The sequence below is a fragment of the Pipra filicauda genome, unplaced genomic scaffold (assembly GCF_003945595.2).
Source record: "Pipra filicauda isolate LSUMZ 115617 unplaced genomic scaffold, ASM394559v2 scaffold45_size4122338_pilon, whole genome shotgun sequence".
Classification (NCBI taxonomy): domain Eukaryota; kingdom Metazoa; phylum Chordata; class Aves; order Passeriformes; family Pipridae; genus Pipra; species Pipra filicauda.
The window spans coordinates 926,393-942,893 of NW_024104598.1; the positions used below are offsets into that span (position 1 = coordinate 926,393).

The 16,501-nt window shown below is 36.9% G+C and overlaps 1 protein-coding gene across 5 annotated transcripts in view; it reads left to right on the forward strand.

Annotated features, from left to right (window-relative positions):
* SHANK2 (SH3 and multiple ankyrin repeat domains 2) overlaps nucleotides 1–16,501 on the forward strand; it is a 304,826-nt gene that overhangs the window by 169,148 nt on the left and 119,177 nt on the right. For all 5 annotated transcript variants that reach the window (XM_039386006.1, XM_027728556.2, XM_039386008.1 and 2 more), the window contains 2 exons: nucleotides 1,132–1,214; nucleotides 2,820–2,944. In XM_039386006.1, coding sequence (XP_039241940.1) covers nucleotides 1,132–1,214; nucleotides 2,820–2,944 — 208 coding nt within the window. The remainder of the gene's footprint in view (nucleotides 1–1,131; nucleotides 1,215–2,819; nucleotides 2,945–16,501) is intronic.

Here is a 16,501-nt window from a genome sequence, read left to right on the forward strand (position 1 = left end):
ATGGCTTGCAGTGCTTACAATCCATGAACTTAACCCCTGACACTGCCTTTATTGCTAAAAATGTCATGCAACTTGTGCTGTGCAATGATTTTATACCTAAAAGAACTTTCAAAATTTTTTTTCTGCCTTTTTTGCTTGGAGATTATTTTTAGTAACCTCTTATTTAATGAAAGGTACTAATGTAGGGCTTTTACAGATCATTCACTGTATCTGAAAGGTCCCATTTTAATGTGTATTTTATGCATTTTCTTCATCTACCATCTACTTTTATCTCAGCCAATGACAGCAAGATTCCTAAGGCTACTTTCTCTTTAAGGGAACACTGCTTACATAAATAGTCCTTTACACCATCTCCTTGTTTTATGATATTAATTGTTTATCAGAGGAGAGGAAATATTCCTTAGAAATGTGTTTTTCCTGCTTGTGCATGCCTTGTTACTATTTCAAATTATGCAGATTCTTGATGTTGTGGAAATTTGTGCTTGATGACGCCAAGGCAGCTGCACGTTGTTAGCATTGTAGGCTGTCAGATGATCATGTGGGATTCTTGCAGCATGCAACATTCAATAGGATTGAAAAAGGGCTTTTGATGCAAGGCATAGCTTTCAGAATATATTTGTGCCTTTTAGTTAGCTAATAGAAAATCATAATTTATTATCTTTAAATTTAAAATGCTGCCTCATTTTTCTTCTGGTTGGTTTCATTTTGGCTTCACTAGAAGATGCATCTGGTACATCCACGATTGAGGAGTTTATTAATGATACTGTCGTTCAGTTCACTTACTTTTTTTCCTTTTAGAGTCCTAGCTAGCCCACAGATTACATGATCACATGTTCATCCAGTCATTCATATAGAACACAAACCACCATGCATGATTTCTTCTTCTTTCTTTTTCCTCTCTGCCTTTTTTATTCCTTTTAAGTTGCTTTGTCATGTTCTCTTTTATCATCAAGCTCGGTCTTTGTCTTCCCCTCGCTGCTATTTGTTCTGTATTTTCCCATGCTCGGTTACTGCAATATTATTTGATTAACGGGCTGTGATGATGATGAACCTGCACACTGGAGGAGCAGCTACTACAGTGGTGATGAAGGGATGTAATAATGGTCGCTATCCTCGGAATTCTCTCTACAGTGACTGCATAATAGAAGAAAAGGCAGTGGTCCTGCAGAAAAAAGACAATGAAGGATTTGGATTTGTGCTCAGAGGGGCAAAAGGTATGTGATTCTGTGTGTGTGTGTGTGTGTGATGTGCAGTGGCATGAAGAAATTTATACATCTTGGAATATAAGCAGGAATTATTCTTGGTGCACTTGGTTGCTAGACAACAGGATTCTCTGTATGCTATACTACTCAGATGGATTTTAGTGGCTTCTGTTTGAAGCAGTTTGCATTTTTACATAGGGAAAATTCTGTATAATCGTTTGGGGGGAGAGAAAGTTTTGTATTTTTATTGTGCTGCTGTATGTGATATTTTGTCATTAACCTGTTTTGTCATGCAGTTTACCTAACTATGGGAAACCTGCTTTCCTTATAAAACCTGCTTCTTTATTTCATATGTCAGTGTATTTAAATAGGTCTGTGAGTAGGAATAGACAAGAGAGTGATGTTTTCTTTAAATTAGGTGTGGATCTTCTGCAAGGTGACATTGGTGCAGTTTTAGTATGAAAATATGATCTTTTTTTATATCTTCAGAAGCTGCACGTATGTTGCATGGCCTGTAGTGTGCTCATTTTTAAAGCTGTTCATATGTTAAACTGCATGGTACTTTCCTGTAGCCTAAAATCTATAATAATGGCATTCTTAAGAGTTAAAAAAGGCATTCTATTTAATGCTCTGCTTTTTAACTTTCAGTGCAGTTTGCTCCTTTTGTATTTAAAAGAGATATGTATGATGGTATGTCCCATCTCTTGCTCCCCCTCATTTTACATGGGTTCTCCCTTGCCTTGCTTGAGCATGAAAATTGTTCCATGTCTTCATTCTTGGGACATGGTTTCTGCTCTCCCTGTTCCCCACCCCTAAAGCAGGGCCACCATAGATTTTCAGGGTTGTAAAAGCTTTTCTAGGCTTAGCTAAAATTTTTAGAGTTGTAAATAGGAAAGGCAACAGCACGACCTTTTCCCTGAGCACTGGTGGGAGTTATCTGTGCTTTGAGCAGAGGTTACTCCCTCTGGGTAAGCCCAGCAATTCTCTCCAGATTTTCTCTGGAGCAGGGAAGGCACCTCAGGTGAAAGACCCAAGGACTTTCCTGCTTGTCTGTGTACGTGACACAGGGAGAGGGAGAGTTGTTACAGGGCCAGCTGTGCCTCTTTTCCTAAAAAGTGATTTATTTTGGTCTCTTCTTTGTTACACACATCTATGTGGAGAAGGAATAATTCTGTTTAATCTTTGACATCCTTTCCCACTCCACCCATCACCTCCCCCAGTTTGGCCAGGAGCTCTCCTCTGGCTACAGTACATAATTCATTTCTAGTTGGATGTTGCCAGAGTTCCAAGCATTTTGCCAGGCGCACAAAAGGGTTACTTGAACTAATACTGAATATCCTGGAATACTCAGGATCCAGCTATTGCCTCATACACCTTGATCTGGTTTGAGTCAGTAAAGAAGCATGTGTTTTCCCCTCTGAATTGAAGACCTGTGGATTGCTATTGCAGAGAGATTTCACTCTGTCCCCACATCCTGATCTCCTCTGGGATCCTCTTACTTCAGCACCCACCATTTTTTAACCCTAAATTTGAATGGCCAATAATAGGCCTGTAGTCAAGTGGTATTTGCAAGCACTCCATAACTTTCTTTTTTTAATGTGGTATTTATTTTTAAAGCTGACACACCAATTGAAGAATTCACCCCAACTCCAGCCTTTCCTGCTTTGCAGTACTTGGAATCTGTGGATGAAGGGGGAGTAGCATGGCAAGCTGGCCTGAGAACTGGAGACTTTTTGATTGAGGTAGGAGATCCTGAAATTTGATTCTCAGTGTTCTGTTGGGGAAATAGGGATGTTCCCACTGCAGAATTGACTTTGGAAAAAGTGTGTGATGCTTCTGAGCAGGAAGTTCTATGGACTAACACTAGTAATGTGCTTCACTTGATCTATTTAAAAACCTCATGCAGCATTTAGGAAAGCAGTTACAGAGAGCAATGGTCAGCTTGGCTGGGAATTTTCTGCTTGTTCTTTTTTTTCTTTGGGAATATACTCAGAGATATTCTTTTAATTAAGATATTTATATTAATTTCAATATTTACTGTAGGCTATCAGTTCTGTTTTCTTCTACGTAATTTTTAGAGAGTAACCGAAATTAATGACTTTTTCTGCAATCGGAAATATCTGAGGTCTAGTGCTGTTTAGTAACCATGGAGAATAAAGCAAATTACTTTGGCTTGAAATTGAATTGTTCTAACAGTGCACTGTAAATACAGAAAAGAAGCAATGGATGTTATTGCAGTATAAATTGCCTTATAAAAAGGAGTATATTTAAATACTCCATTCATACCAACAGTACCTCCACGTTTGATATGTTGGAGGATTTTTGGTCAGTATTTTAGGTTTTGGTTAAATAGTTGGTTCTCCTTTTGTGTGTTACTGGGCAGTTTGCATCAAAATAATAATTTGGGATTTTCTTCCTCTTCCCCTCCGCAACCTTTTCATGACCAGCCAAGGGATGCTATGATTCTGTTCAACTGGGTACTGAAAATAGATCTTTTGGGATGGATTGATCAAGTCTTGTCTGTAAGATCTATTGATTTAGTTTTATTTTATGCTTCCTCCTTCCATCACATATCTATATTGGGAAAGTATTTGCTGGTGCTACATTTATTTCTGCAGAGCCGCTCTTTCCATTGGGGAGAGAGTATAATATGCAGATTTTTTTTTTGTTGTGTGCCTTGAAATCCCATGGTGATTGAATTTAAATAGTTGCACCACTTCTTCACAGTGGAGCAATGAAAGAACGGGCTTTGCAGGCTCCTAAAGTAAATAGATGTGCTTTTTTATCTCTGCCTTCAAAGTACATTTCCCTTACTGTTTGTTTACTTAAGAATAAGCATTTAGTAAACCATTAAAGACCAGCTTAAAAACTGTACTGTTGTGTTCTCTAGGCAAGGATCCTTTCAATACTATCATTATTGATGTTAGGTGGGGCTTTTTAAACGGGGCTTTATTTTTAGAAGTTGATTTCTTGTTAGGCTTTTAGGAAGTATGCATAGTCTCTATTGGCAGATTTCACAGATAGATTTGATGGTGAATAATGTGCAATTTAATGGAGAGCATTACAGAATGACAACTATGCCTATGGATTTTTTTAAGATCTCTGAAGGGATGCAAGAAGTCATTCTGCACAAAGCTTTACTGCTTTTTTGGCAAATGAGGGAAGAATGATAATTAATTGTCTAGACAATTTACTCCTAGCCTTAGCATAGAAGAGCAGTTAAACGTGCACATCCATTGCTGAATCAGGACATTAATCCATACTCCAGCATATCTGTAATTAATTCCAAAAGAAGCCATTATTACATGCAAATCAAATCCATTTCTGTGTAATTTATGTTCATCGGGGTTATTCCTGTCTGAATTTTGCAACTTATTATGAGGAAATGCTAATCCTGAGAAATTACAACTTTGCTGTTGCAGAAGACTTTTGTGTTGGAGAAAGGCAGGATTTTTTTCTATTTTACGACAACGTGCAGTGCACGGTATGGCTGTGAGAGAAAGCCATCTTTGAAGGTATTTACAGTGATGCAAAAGATATTGATGCTGAAGTATAAGTGACTGGTCCACCCGCACTTCTAGGAATGCCAAACTCCTTTATTTCTTATGTTGAACCCAGAAGATTTCAATTTACATGGTGCAGTTAGTCTATCTTAGTGCTAAATGATTTCTCCCCTGACTCTAAAGTTTATGCTGCCGTGTGTAAGTGCCAACTCAGCCATTTGTAAGTAATATAATGCATTCATCATAAATGTCATGTGGATAATAAAAGAGTTAAAGGGCAACTAGGATTCTGATTAGTCCCATTTATAACGCTTGCAGCAAGTAACAGGCTTCAGAGAAGGGAGAGTCCACTTTGGCAGGGGGCAAAGTGTGAGGGAGAGCAGATGTTTCACTCCTGCTTGAGGAGGTTCAGTGGCTTGGGGTCATGGAGATAAGAGGAGCCTCACTCTGGAAAGGCAGGTTTGACAGGAAGATAAATCCTTTCTTTGGAAGCAGGAGAGATCAGGGGGGTAGGAGAAGACAAGGCATCATTTCTTCATGTGTAGTTCTGGTCTGGAATCTTCTGAAGGGAGTAAAACTTCAAAATCAGCTACGAAGCATAGTGATAGTTCAGTGTTGGAGTTGATGCATGTTGAGCAGAACAAATAAAAGATCTATACAGAAAAGGATGAAAAGGTAAATGGAGTGGGTATTAGCTGGAACAAGGCTGGAATGATATCCTATGACTGAATTTTTATCGAGTTTACAGGTTTTCTATATTAAATACTTTAATACTGATCTGTCCAACTTGTACAATTAATTTTAGCATGAGACTTCAGACATTAATGTTGCACTTGCCTTTGGAAACAGTGTTCACAGAGTTTTCATGGAAATTTTTGACTGTATATGGTTTTTCTCTTTCCTTGAAACCCAGTCATGATTTTGTGATAAAAATTGTGAAGTGTGTAGTCACTTTCCTGGATGAGCACAGATCAAATGAACTGGAAAAGTGCATGACTACTTTTAGAGCTGAAAGACTGAGGTAGAGACAACTGTGATTAGATATGGATTTTCATGAGCAATTCAATGGATGCCAATCCATGTCACTTTTTTCTTAGCTTTGATAGACAATCAGAAAAAGAGGATGGTTGTGATTTGGCTGTTATAACCCTATTTGTTATTTTTCACTATGTTAGTTGATGTTTTCTTGAATCTTGATATCTGCCAAATTAAAAAGACAAATAAAAGTAAAGCAACATATTAGAGCAAGTTCTATCCAACCTAATAAGTTTCCATTAGAAAGGGATTTAAAAACCTACAACTATCATTAATTTCAAAGTCTTTGTAAGTCACTGGTAGTTCATCAGTGACTGGATTTCTACACTGCACCTGTTCAGGTTTGTAAATGTTCAAAGAGTTCTGCCTTGAAACATGACTTCAGGAATTCTCTGAGTTGGGGATGTGTTTTCTTTGGAGATTTGCTTTGCTGACATACACAAGCTAACTCTCTTTGAATAAAGAAATCCATTAAACTGGAAGACCTCTTTTAACTCAAGAATAGTTTTGGGGGGGTTTTTAGTGTGGTAGGATGTAGACTGTCTTTCTAGATTAAAACCCAGTGGGTTATTAACTATTTGCTGTTGTTGTACTCATGAGTGTGCAGCTATTTTGCAGGTGTTGCATGATTTGATATGTGTTTTTATTTCATGAGCATATCTCATACAAACAATAACGTTATAATAATACTCAGAAAGCACAGTTAATGCTGCAATATTTTACCAAAATAACACTTTTGTTCTCTAAATGAGGCATTGAAATTTGCATTATTGTGCCATAAAATCTCTTATTTTTCCAGATAAATGGAAATGTTATTGTCTTTGGAATACCATGGCTGCTTATTTACATTCCAGTTAAAATGTAAACTAGACAAAACCGGTGAATTATTCATTTAAGAAATCAAAAGACAAAATTCAAGGTTTAATTTGAAGATCAAAAACAGAGACGGTAATAGAAGAAATTTCATCATTTTGCTGCAGAAGTCTTCGGTTGGTACTTATAGTAAAACATGCAAAGTAATATAATTGCCTGTATTTTTTTAACCTCAAGAGCTTATACAATTTACTAGTACAAACTTTTCTTCAAGTAGTGATAGGTGAAAAATTGCCATTTTATTGCAGACAGCATTATTTTATCATTGTATTAAAGATATCTATCCTCTGACTATATGTAAAAAAGAGCAATAAACATTTAGGGAGACATTTACAATATCTGAAATATTTTAACAATTTACACACACAAGTAACTTTAATATTTAGCAGTAGGTCACGTGTTTGTTTTATTCCAGCTCTTTATGCAAACTTCAAATTTGATCTGGAAAGCAAACTTTTAACTTTATTGTTGCAGCTTAGACTATAGCAATTATGAATATTTTTGGCAAGCACAGCATTGTTATGCCTTACATTGGTATTCAGTGGCTTGGCGAATTAGTGGTTTTACAAAGCCATGTGTTTCTGATTTAAATCCTTTTAGCAACAGAGAAACCTTCCCATCCTCCATAATCTTCAGTAATTACCCAGTGGCTGAGTTTTCTCTTATTTCTAGTGTGAACTTTGCTGACTTCTACCACCAGATAGAAATCTAAATTATTTCTTTTTTCACTCTCATGGGGACCATGAATTTTTTTCTCTCTTGGAAATAAAGGGAGGCTTTGTTGGTGTCTTTTTAATAACAGAGATTATCACATTGCAACTGAAAGTTTGCTCATACCCTCCTGGAAGTGTGGATCCCAGCTCCATGCAGGACTTAGGAAGAGCCTCCCTAGTATTGTGTGTAGGAGGAATAGAGCAAACCCAACATTATTCTTACATATTCCTGTGCTGTGTTTGCCTCTCACATTTAGGCCTTTTGGTGGACAAGAAGAGTAAGGTCCTGTATTGCATTAGGGATTTTTTGGTGCCAACTTGGCTGCTGCTCCTGCCCATGCAGAGAGCCTCCCCTTTGGCAGAACAGCCAGCCTCAGAGCTGTTCTGTTCCTAGACAGCATCTAGTCCAGGTTTTGGTTCAGCTATACAAACAGGATTCTTGCATCTTTTTAATGAGGAGACATTTGCCAAAGCTGCAGTAGTACTGCAGTGTTTGAGCATATATATATATATTTATATATATGAGTCCCTGCCCATAAGGGGGTTAGAACTGGATGGTCTTTAAGGTCCCTTCCAACCCAAACCATTCTAGGATTTTATATATATTATATACACACCTATTCTGGCCACTATTATTTTTAAATCTGTATATTTAATTGACACATAGTTTGATTTAACCAAGCATTAGAGGAAAAAGCTTATTTCTGTTAACTCCTCATCCTCTTGGTGTCATCTGCAAATGATGTTTATTAAGCACAAGCAAACCCCTGATACTTCTTCAAATGAAGGCTGTTGGTGTCCGAAGAAAACTTTCTTCCTGTTTTGCTTTTGGAATTCTTCTGCTTAAGTGTAACTGCAGATGTACTGGAGAGTTGTGACAGTGGGGTCTTGGAAAAAGAGCAGCTGTGGTACAAGTGTTGAAAAGTTTGATGTATCTGCACAGTTTGACGAAGTGGATTAATTTTTCACTTGATGGAGAAGTATTTTGCTTTCTTTGCTTTTCTTTCCACTTAAGCTCAGTGAGTGAAAGTTTGGGTTTATTTGGGTTTTTTTTGTCCTAATTTATGTTTTTAGTGGATGGTGGCACCTGAATGAAATTGTTGGGCCTTTGGATCTTCAGAAAAACACTACACATAATTATTTTTGATTGTTCTTTTTATCTGTTCCTTACATACCACCTCTAACCTGTGGGAAGTGATGGTATTCCAAATGTGCTCAGTGTGATCGTAAAAAGGATGAACAAATCCTGTTTTATTCTAAAAATACATTAATAAGACTGTTATCTTTTCAACATAGATGGAAATGGGTAGACAAAAAATAATTTGCTTCTTAGAAGAGCTCAGTTATTCATGCAAAAGCAAATAACGTGCTTGAAAATAAGATTGAAGAGAAGACAAAAACTAAAACACTTTGCTTTCCAGGCTGTGAGCAAAACTGGCAATCATTAGCCTTGATTCTATATGAGGTGTACATTGGGCTTGTGTCCCAAGGTGCAAGAGAAAATAGTGATATTTATCTGATTCCCAGAAATTTAACAAGTAACTGAAACTGAGAACTGATTTTTGTGCTTCTTTGAGAGGAGGATTTGGAAGGAATTATGTTGATAATGGCAGCAACAGTCAGAATTAGCTGTGCCCATTCAGTTCTCTGTTTTCAGTTTTAAGGCATTTGGACCTAAATACCACAGCATTTTAAGAGAATTTCCTAGCCTTTCTATTCTGAGGGATTCTGCCAAAGCTCCTGCGACTGTGTGTGGAGTGTGGAGCTATCCATAGGGAGTTTTCTGACTTGTAGTGAATATGAAAACCACTGTTTCCCTGACTTCCTGCTACAAACCCCTCCAAAAATAGCAAATTTTTATGAAGATATACAAACGCTTATATTTGGATAAGCTGCTTAGTATAAATAGCCAGTTCTTGGCCACCTAGAAGCCATCCAGTGGCATCCAGCCATCTTGGCCATCCAGTGTTTCACAGAAAGCACAGCCATGGATGGTCTTCCCTCACGCAGAAATCTCTCAGTTCTCTGTTCAAGTAATACAAGAATAATCCATCTCTTCAATTTTTAGCACTTAGGTGTTGAGATTAGGTATTAAAACTAACACCCCAAATAAATAACTGCCTTTTTGCAGTATGGTTTGCCGATTACCAGGAGACATTGGATTAAAATTAATTTCTCCGAAGCCTGTTAGCTTTTTTTAGCCTCTTGATACTATGGAAACCTGGTTGCTGGAATGGAGCTATATGAAAAACAGTGCTTGTGCCTGGTATTTTAGGGGAGAAAATGCAATTTCTTTTAATTGCAAAACTGGAGGTGAAGGAAAGCAGATGAATTGTTTTAAATGGTGGAGAATGAGGTGACAAATTCCTATTGTTGAAGACTGCAGCAGAACTGATCTATAAACCTGGCATTTTTCTTTTCTTTCTTTTTGCCCCTTTTGTTCTTAGCAGGAGAAATATTACAATGAGGTATATTATGGTTTATTTATTTATTGACAGTTTTCTTTCTCTTATTCTGAGACTGACAATCAAGTTGTGTGATGCTGAAATGCTCAGTTCACCTGCTGATTGTATTTCATGAACCACAAGTCTGTGCAGAGGTTAAAAGGAAGATGATTAACATCTGATAATCACATGCTTCATGAGCAGTAAACTTCCCCTCTCTTCCTACCTGTTCCTCCCCACCCAAAAATTCAGGTTTTCTGAAGAAATAGCTTCACTCATGATCCCTAACTAGGGAAATATATATTTGCTATCATCTCCCTATGCAGAAAAGCAAATGAAAACTCTATAACTTGACATGTAGTGTATTCATTTATTTTTCTTCATAAGTTTTCCTGAAAATCATAATCTTTTAACCTGTTCTGTGGAATGAGGTTCCTAAGCTCTTTTCAGTGTTTTAGATGGGTTAAATAAATCACTTTATGTTAGTACACAGAACAGGCTCCCGACTGCTTTTGTGTGGGTGACAGGAGCTGCAGAAACACTTGACTTAAGGAAATTCTGAACTTTTGGATCTGATCTAGCAGAAGCTCTGCATTCCTTTAATTATTTCTTTTGTATTCAGTTTCTAGCATGTGTCCTCTATAGAAGAACGGGTTCAGATTTAATCCATTTATTACTTTAAAAAGCAGGAGAAGGCTTTCTTCCCTGTTCCTTTTCTCCTCCTTCTCTGACTGTAGATATAAGAAAAAAATCACAAACTTCTGCCCTGCCTCTCAGTTTAATTTGGGACCTTACACTTTAAAGTATGTATGAATAGTATAAGGGTCTGTATTCTATGGGAAAAAATAGAAGTGATCCAAACATGAACATACAAGGCAATATAGTTTGACAAATGATGTCATGAAAAGCTTGCTGATGGTGATACATGGGAATGTTCAGTGTTGGAGGTTGATCCCAATAAATGAGTGATCATCCCACCCAGAGCTGCTGTGCTTCTCCAAAAATTGTGGTGCAACTATGCAGGAGGTGAGGGAGAAGGTCATGGCAGAAGAAGACTTCCCAAGGAATCCCTGCCTTGTTTTGTTCCTCTACAAAGCATTCCCTGTGGCTTGTGGCTGTAGGACTCATCCAATTTATCTAATAAGCAAATTGAAATATACTTCAAATCAATTAGATCAGAAATAACATTTTATATCCTAATGTGACACTGATATGAATCTTTGCAGAGACTCTTGTATATTAACAATGGAGAATAATAATCCTTTGTCACTATTTCATTTTGCTTCATACGTTCTGGCAATAACTTGGGGAGCCAGATTTCTAGTTCTCCTCATCTCGTGGTACAAAGTTTGCACTTGTTACAAAAATATTTGTTCTTGGTGAGAGTTTTTCACGTCAGTTTTCAAAACAGGAATTTCTGTGCGGTCTTCATGGCAAGTGACACCTTTTCTGTTTTGGGGCCTGGATGGGGTTGAACTTTAAGGTCTCTGAAGGTTTTGTTGATCAGAGCGCTGAAAATTGGCCATGGAAGATTTAATGGAGTTTTTCAAGATTAGGTAAACAGGGTGATAGCATAAAAGTAGGTAATGTGTCTTTATTTGCTGATGAAGAGAAAATTTAAAAGTGTGTAAGTACATAAAAAAAAAGTCATGGAAGAGTTTATTTACAGTTGTAACCTTGCTGAAATAGGTGAGGAAATGTGCGAAGCTCAGGCTTTGTACTCCCCAAAGCTGGGTTTATGAGTCAGATACCAAAGTCCTGCCTTAATGATGTTGTATTTTATTTAAAAGAAATATAAGCAGCAAAGTCCAATAATCCTTTCTTATTTCACAATGTGAACTTCCCTGGTATTTTTATTGCCATTCTTTCTTTCAAAACTGTTCTTCAAAATTTTTTTTAGAATGGACTCAACCTGTAACTTGGCTTTTCAGTGTTAGATAGATTTATGAGGGGCAACAGTCATTGTTGACAGACTTGTAAGTTGTTAACTGCATTTGGTGTATTTATTTACACTGAAGGTGATTATGACTCACTTTCACTGCTAAATTAAAGAGAGAACTCTTTTCAAATGACCAACAAAACATTTATTGTAATCATTTTCTTGAAGTTTCTTGTTATTTTTGTATATAAATATGCTTTATTGACAGTAGCTATTATGGAGCTGGCTTGGACAAAAGCACATAGATTGGAAATTGAATAAAAGATGTGTTTTGCTATTTGGCTCCCATTATTCCCTGTGCGTTTTTAGAATAGTTTTGAGATCTTTAATAGAAAACAAGTATACACCTAACAAAGTGGTTTTCTTCAGAGCTGGAAATTATGTAGGCACCTATTATCCAAGACTCAGAGACTAGGGATATGTATTCCCAATTCTCTTTTCTTCTTTTTTTGCATTTTTTTCTCATTTTCTGCAGTTCTTCCTCATTTTTCTGCGGTTTTTCTGTTTCCTCTCTGTATCCCATGCAAACCTTTTCAGAAGTGCTGTTCGGAGTTCAGTCCCTCTTGTTTTTTTCTTATGGTGTGGGCCCAAAACTGGATGCTTGAACATGTCCTGTTGGGTCTCCTGAAGGTTTGGATTGAGCAGTTTTTTTCTAGATGAGTCTTGTTCCACCTGTAAAGGTGTGAGAACCTCAGTATTGAAAAATATTGCTTCTCTTTGGCAGCTCTGAAGTTAAAGAGATATGACTTTGTCCCACCTGGTACCAAATGATGCAAAACAAAGGCTAGATTCATTTTGTATAGATTAGGATCGATTAATGTGATGAATGTTATTAATGCTATTAATGTTAATGTTGTTTATCACTGGAATAGAAAGGTTGTATGGACAGGTTTTTCTATCTCTGCAGGGTTTAGTTGATAAATTCTTGTGTTTAACAGGAAGTGTTTGGAACATAAAAATGTGAATGTCACAATATATGACACTGTTGTAAAACTCATCAAGAATACATTTTTCAAACAGGAATATTGTCACCTTCCTGACATTACAGAGGAACTTGTAATAAATGAAATTCCTCCTTCATTTGCATACTAACCCATGTCTAATTGCCAGATTAGTAGTGAAGCTTCAGCTTGACTCTCTGAATATTAAAAAACATTTGATATTTCAAGTCATTTTCTATTCTCTGTTTTGCTGCTTTTAATGTACAAATGAATGTCATTAATCCAATTTACATATTTTTTTTCTATGGACCTTTTGATGTAGTAAGATGTAAAAGCTATTTATTTCTAATTTTTTTTTAGTTATGATCTTATGCAAAAATGCTGCTGCCAGGCAGTTATCCACCCAGGGAGTTTTCAACACAGTTACTCATAATAAACATCAGATCAGTGACACAATGGCAGTTTTTGGGAGATGTGTGATCCCATTCTAAGCATTAACTTTCAAATTGACAGGATTGTGCAAATTCACATTTTAGAAAATGCTGTTTATTCACTGGAGAAAAGTATAGAAAACTACATAAAGGAAGATACTAGAAATATCCAGGTAGTAAACTTCTAATTCTTGCTTACTTATACTTCAAGTGTTCATGATTTTTTCACTATTTTTAAATCCAGAGATATTTTCTGTCATTATCTTAGAAAAATAATAGTTGAAAATAAAACCTTTCCTCTTTAAACATTTTTGTTATTAATCTGTGTAGGAAGGGACAACATAGATACGTGGTTCTCAACATTTCATTAAAATCTCATCATTATCTTTAGTTAAATCTGGTTTTTGTTGGGCTCTGGCAATAGGGAGAAATATATCATATAAACAGTACTAAACCTGGTGCCAAACTGTTCATGTTTTGAGTTGCCACTGAGCAACGTCTCAGTAGGAAGCTTAATTTTTTTCAGACATACTTGTTGAGTCTGTTTGTATTATTGGCTAATTCCTCATATTTTGTTTGACAGTTGTCTGGCATTTTTGTCCTCAGAAGGTCTTAATCGAAAAATACCAGTAGTTTGTTGCTTTTTTTGCTTTCGGTCTTAGGTTTTGGGTTGTTTTTTTTTTTTTTCCTTCTAATATTTAAATTCCATCATTTTCTATAGATCAGAAAACTTTTTTCCCCCTCCTTCTGATTTTGGTTTCCAGTCCAGAGGGTTCTGAATAGAGAAATACTGCCTTCAATAAAATACGCCATGTCTGCACAGCAACTTAGTTATTGTTCTGTAATAATATCTTTGGAAGAAATGTCTCTTTTGAATTATTATTTTAATTAGTTTTGATCCACTTTGGTTACTGGTCTCTCCTGTGCTTACGGAGAACTGTCTCACAACAAAGTTTGCTCTGTAATTGTGGAAAAATTGCATATGGTTTTCTAGTTGTTGCAAACAGAGTGAGATGCTTTGAAGGTTTATCTTCTCTCACACATGATTTTATAAAGTCTTGTCCCACTGGGCTCTCCTGGAGGCTGGATCTTGGAGGAGCCAACTTCAAATCCCAGCTTTCTCTGTAGGTATGGGAAAGTTCCTGCCTGTCTGCTCTTTCATATCTTAAATATAAAATGGGATTTTTAGTCTACATCACCTACAGACTTGTGTGTTTTATGTGTTTATGCAAACTTAAGGTAGGCTCAATAAACAAATCCCAAAGGATCCTCCTGGTCTCTACAAGCCCTGTCTGTTTCTAGCACAAGAAGTGTGTGATTTTATTTGATGCTTTCAGTGTATATAATCTGTATTTACAAGGTTTACAGTGATGTCTTACTGCCCTCTACTCATCTTTGATAAGTTAAACTTGGAGTATTTCACGCTTACTTCAAGTAAGATTCTCCAAGTAGTGGACAAATTCTCAGAAAGGCAGAATCACCAAAAATAGATAAAATGTAATTCCAGCATACTTTTCTTTTGTCAGTCTTGTGCTCATGAGAGAAAAAAATCAGGAAAGAAAACCCTTATATATGTAATCACAAAAGTTGAAAGAGATGGGGAGAAAACAAGAAAACTGGAAAAAAGTGATTACAATTTGGTTTTTTCTATCAGTGTACTGAGACATTTTGATCCAGTGGTTTAACAGACTGTGAGGTATTTTGTGATGCAGAATAAAGCTTCAAGATATCAATCTGAGGATCAGCTTTGTATTTGCAAGTTAACAGCTTTACTGAATGGCTCTGTTGGGATTTTAGGATATTAGAGCTGGTTGAAAGAAGAAGGTTATGCTTAGACATAAAATTAGAGAAACTAATTTAAAGTGTGGTGTTTACTAAACCTACTTTGCAACGTAGAAAATGCATAGCAACTTACTTAAAGAAGGAATAAAGACTATCCAAGTCAAAATAAAATAGTAATTTTTTATTCAGAAGTTAAAATTATGGCTTTGTAGATATGATTTCTTTCTTAATGACTCCAAACCACAGCTGGGTTAGGTCTGGTTGTCCCAGGCTGGGGATGCAAATACTTAGGAGACAATTCAGGCAGGCATGTAAGTTGAACTGGATAAATCCAGTCCATGTGTTTCCACATAAATAGTAGTGGGAAGCCGATGGCAGGACATGTTTTGAAAAATTAAACATTTGAAAGTTGCCAGATTTATGTCTTTATATCAAGGCACTGAATCACTCAGAGGTCATCAACAGTAAAATATGTGAGTAACGCTTGTAACTTATTGTTTGTATGTGGAAAACAGCATAAATCCAGCACTTCCTAACATCTGGGAATCCTGACCAATCTTTAAAAAATCATTTTGGTTTTCTAAATTCCTCACTTTTGAAGGATTTTTGATTGTATTTCATTGATTGTTGTCTGCAGATTCCACACTCTCCTTATATCCTCCCATGTCCTGTCACCTTAATGTTAATGCCACAGTTACTGTCTGACTCCTCTATCAGTTGCTATGAGGTAACCCTGTGGTTCAAGCAGAGATACCCAAATTGGTGCACCTTAGCTCATCCCTAGAATTACCTTCAGAACCCAGCAGTACTCAGAGGTATTGCAAAATGATATTCCAACTCCCTGGAAGTGCTGTCACGTTTTCCAGGCATTCAGGGTTCCCGGAGACATGTGGTCCAGATAGATCCCTTTTCCCTAAGCATTACTAATACCAGTGGTAGCATGAGCTGGATGGAGCTGCCTCAGCCACCATATGTATCCATCTCTTCAGGCTGTTCATGTTTTATGGCAGCTCTGGCAGCCTGCCAGGAGTTTTCTGACTAATGCAAGTGATGGGGAATAATAATATTAACCCTTTTGTATCTTAGCCAGCCATGATTAGGATTTTGTGGAGCAGAGCCTCCCCTGCTCACCCTTCTCCTCCTCTGTGCCCCTCAAAATGTATCAATGAAGGAATCTTAGGAAGCCTAAATACAGACCTGGATATGGATAAGCTTTCTCAGGAGGTGAGAGGGTAAAAAAGGAAGATGATATGATTCTCCTACTGACATTTTTTCCCAGCAGTTTGAAGAGATAATGTGTGATTCTTTGTTTTCCCCTGTTCTGCTTCCCTGCCAAGGTCAAACATGAATGGCAACGACGGTGGTTAATGCTGACAACCTTTCTCCAGTCTTGTCTGTCTTCTACAAGTGAAAGGTTTGCAGTAGCAATATAATACAACAGTGTAAGGCTTTTACTTGGCTGAGCCAAAACCTAATGCTTCCTAACTTCTGCATGGAGTGATTTCCAGATCATCAGAGGACACTAATCCTATACTGAGAGCTGGTGGCTGGGGATGGTTATGAGTATATTAACTTTATTAAACTATTGACAGCACACCACTGCCTTGGGGATAAGACAACTTTATTTTGATAAAGGCA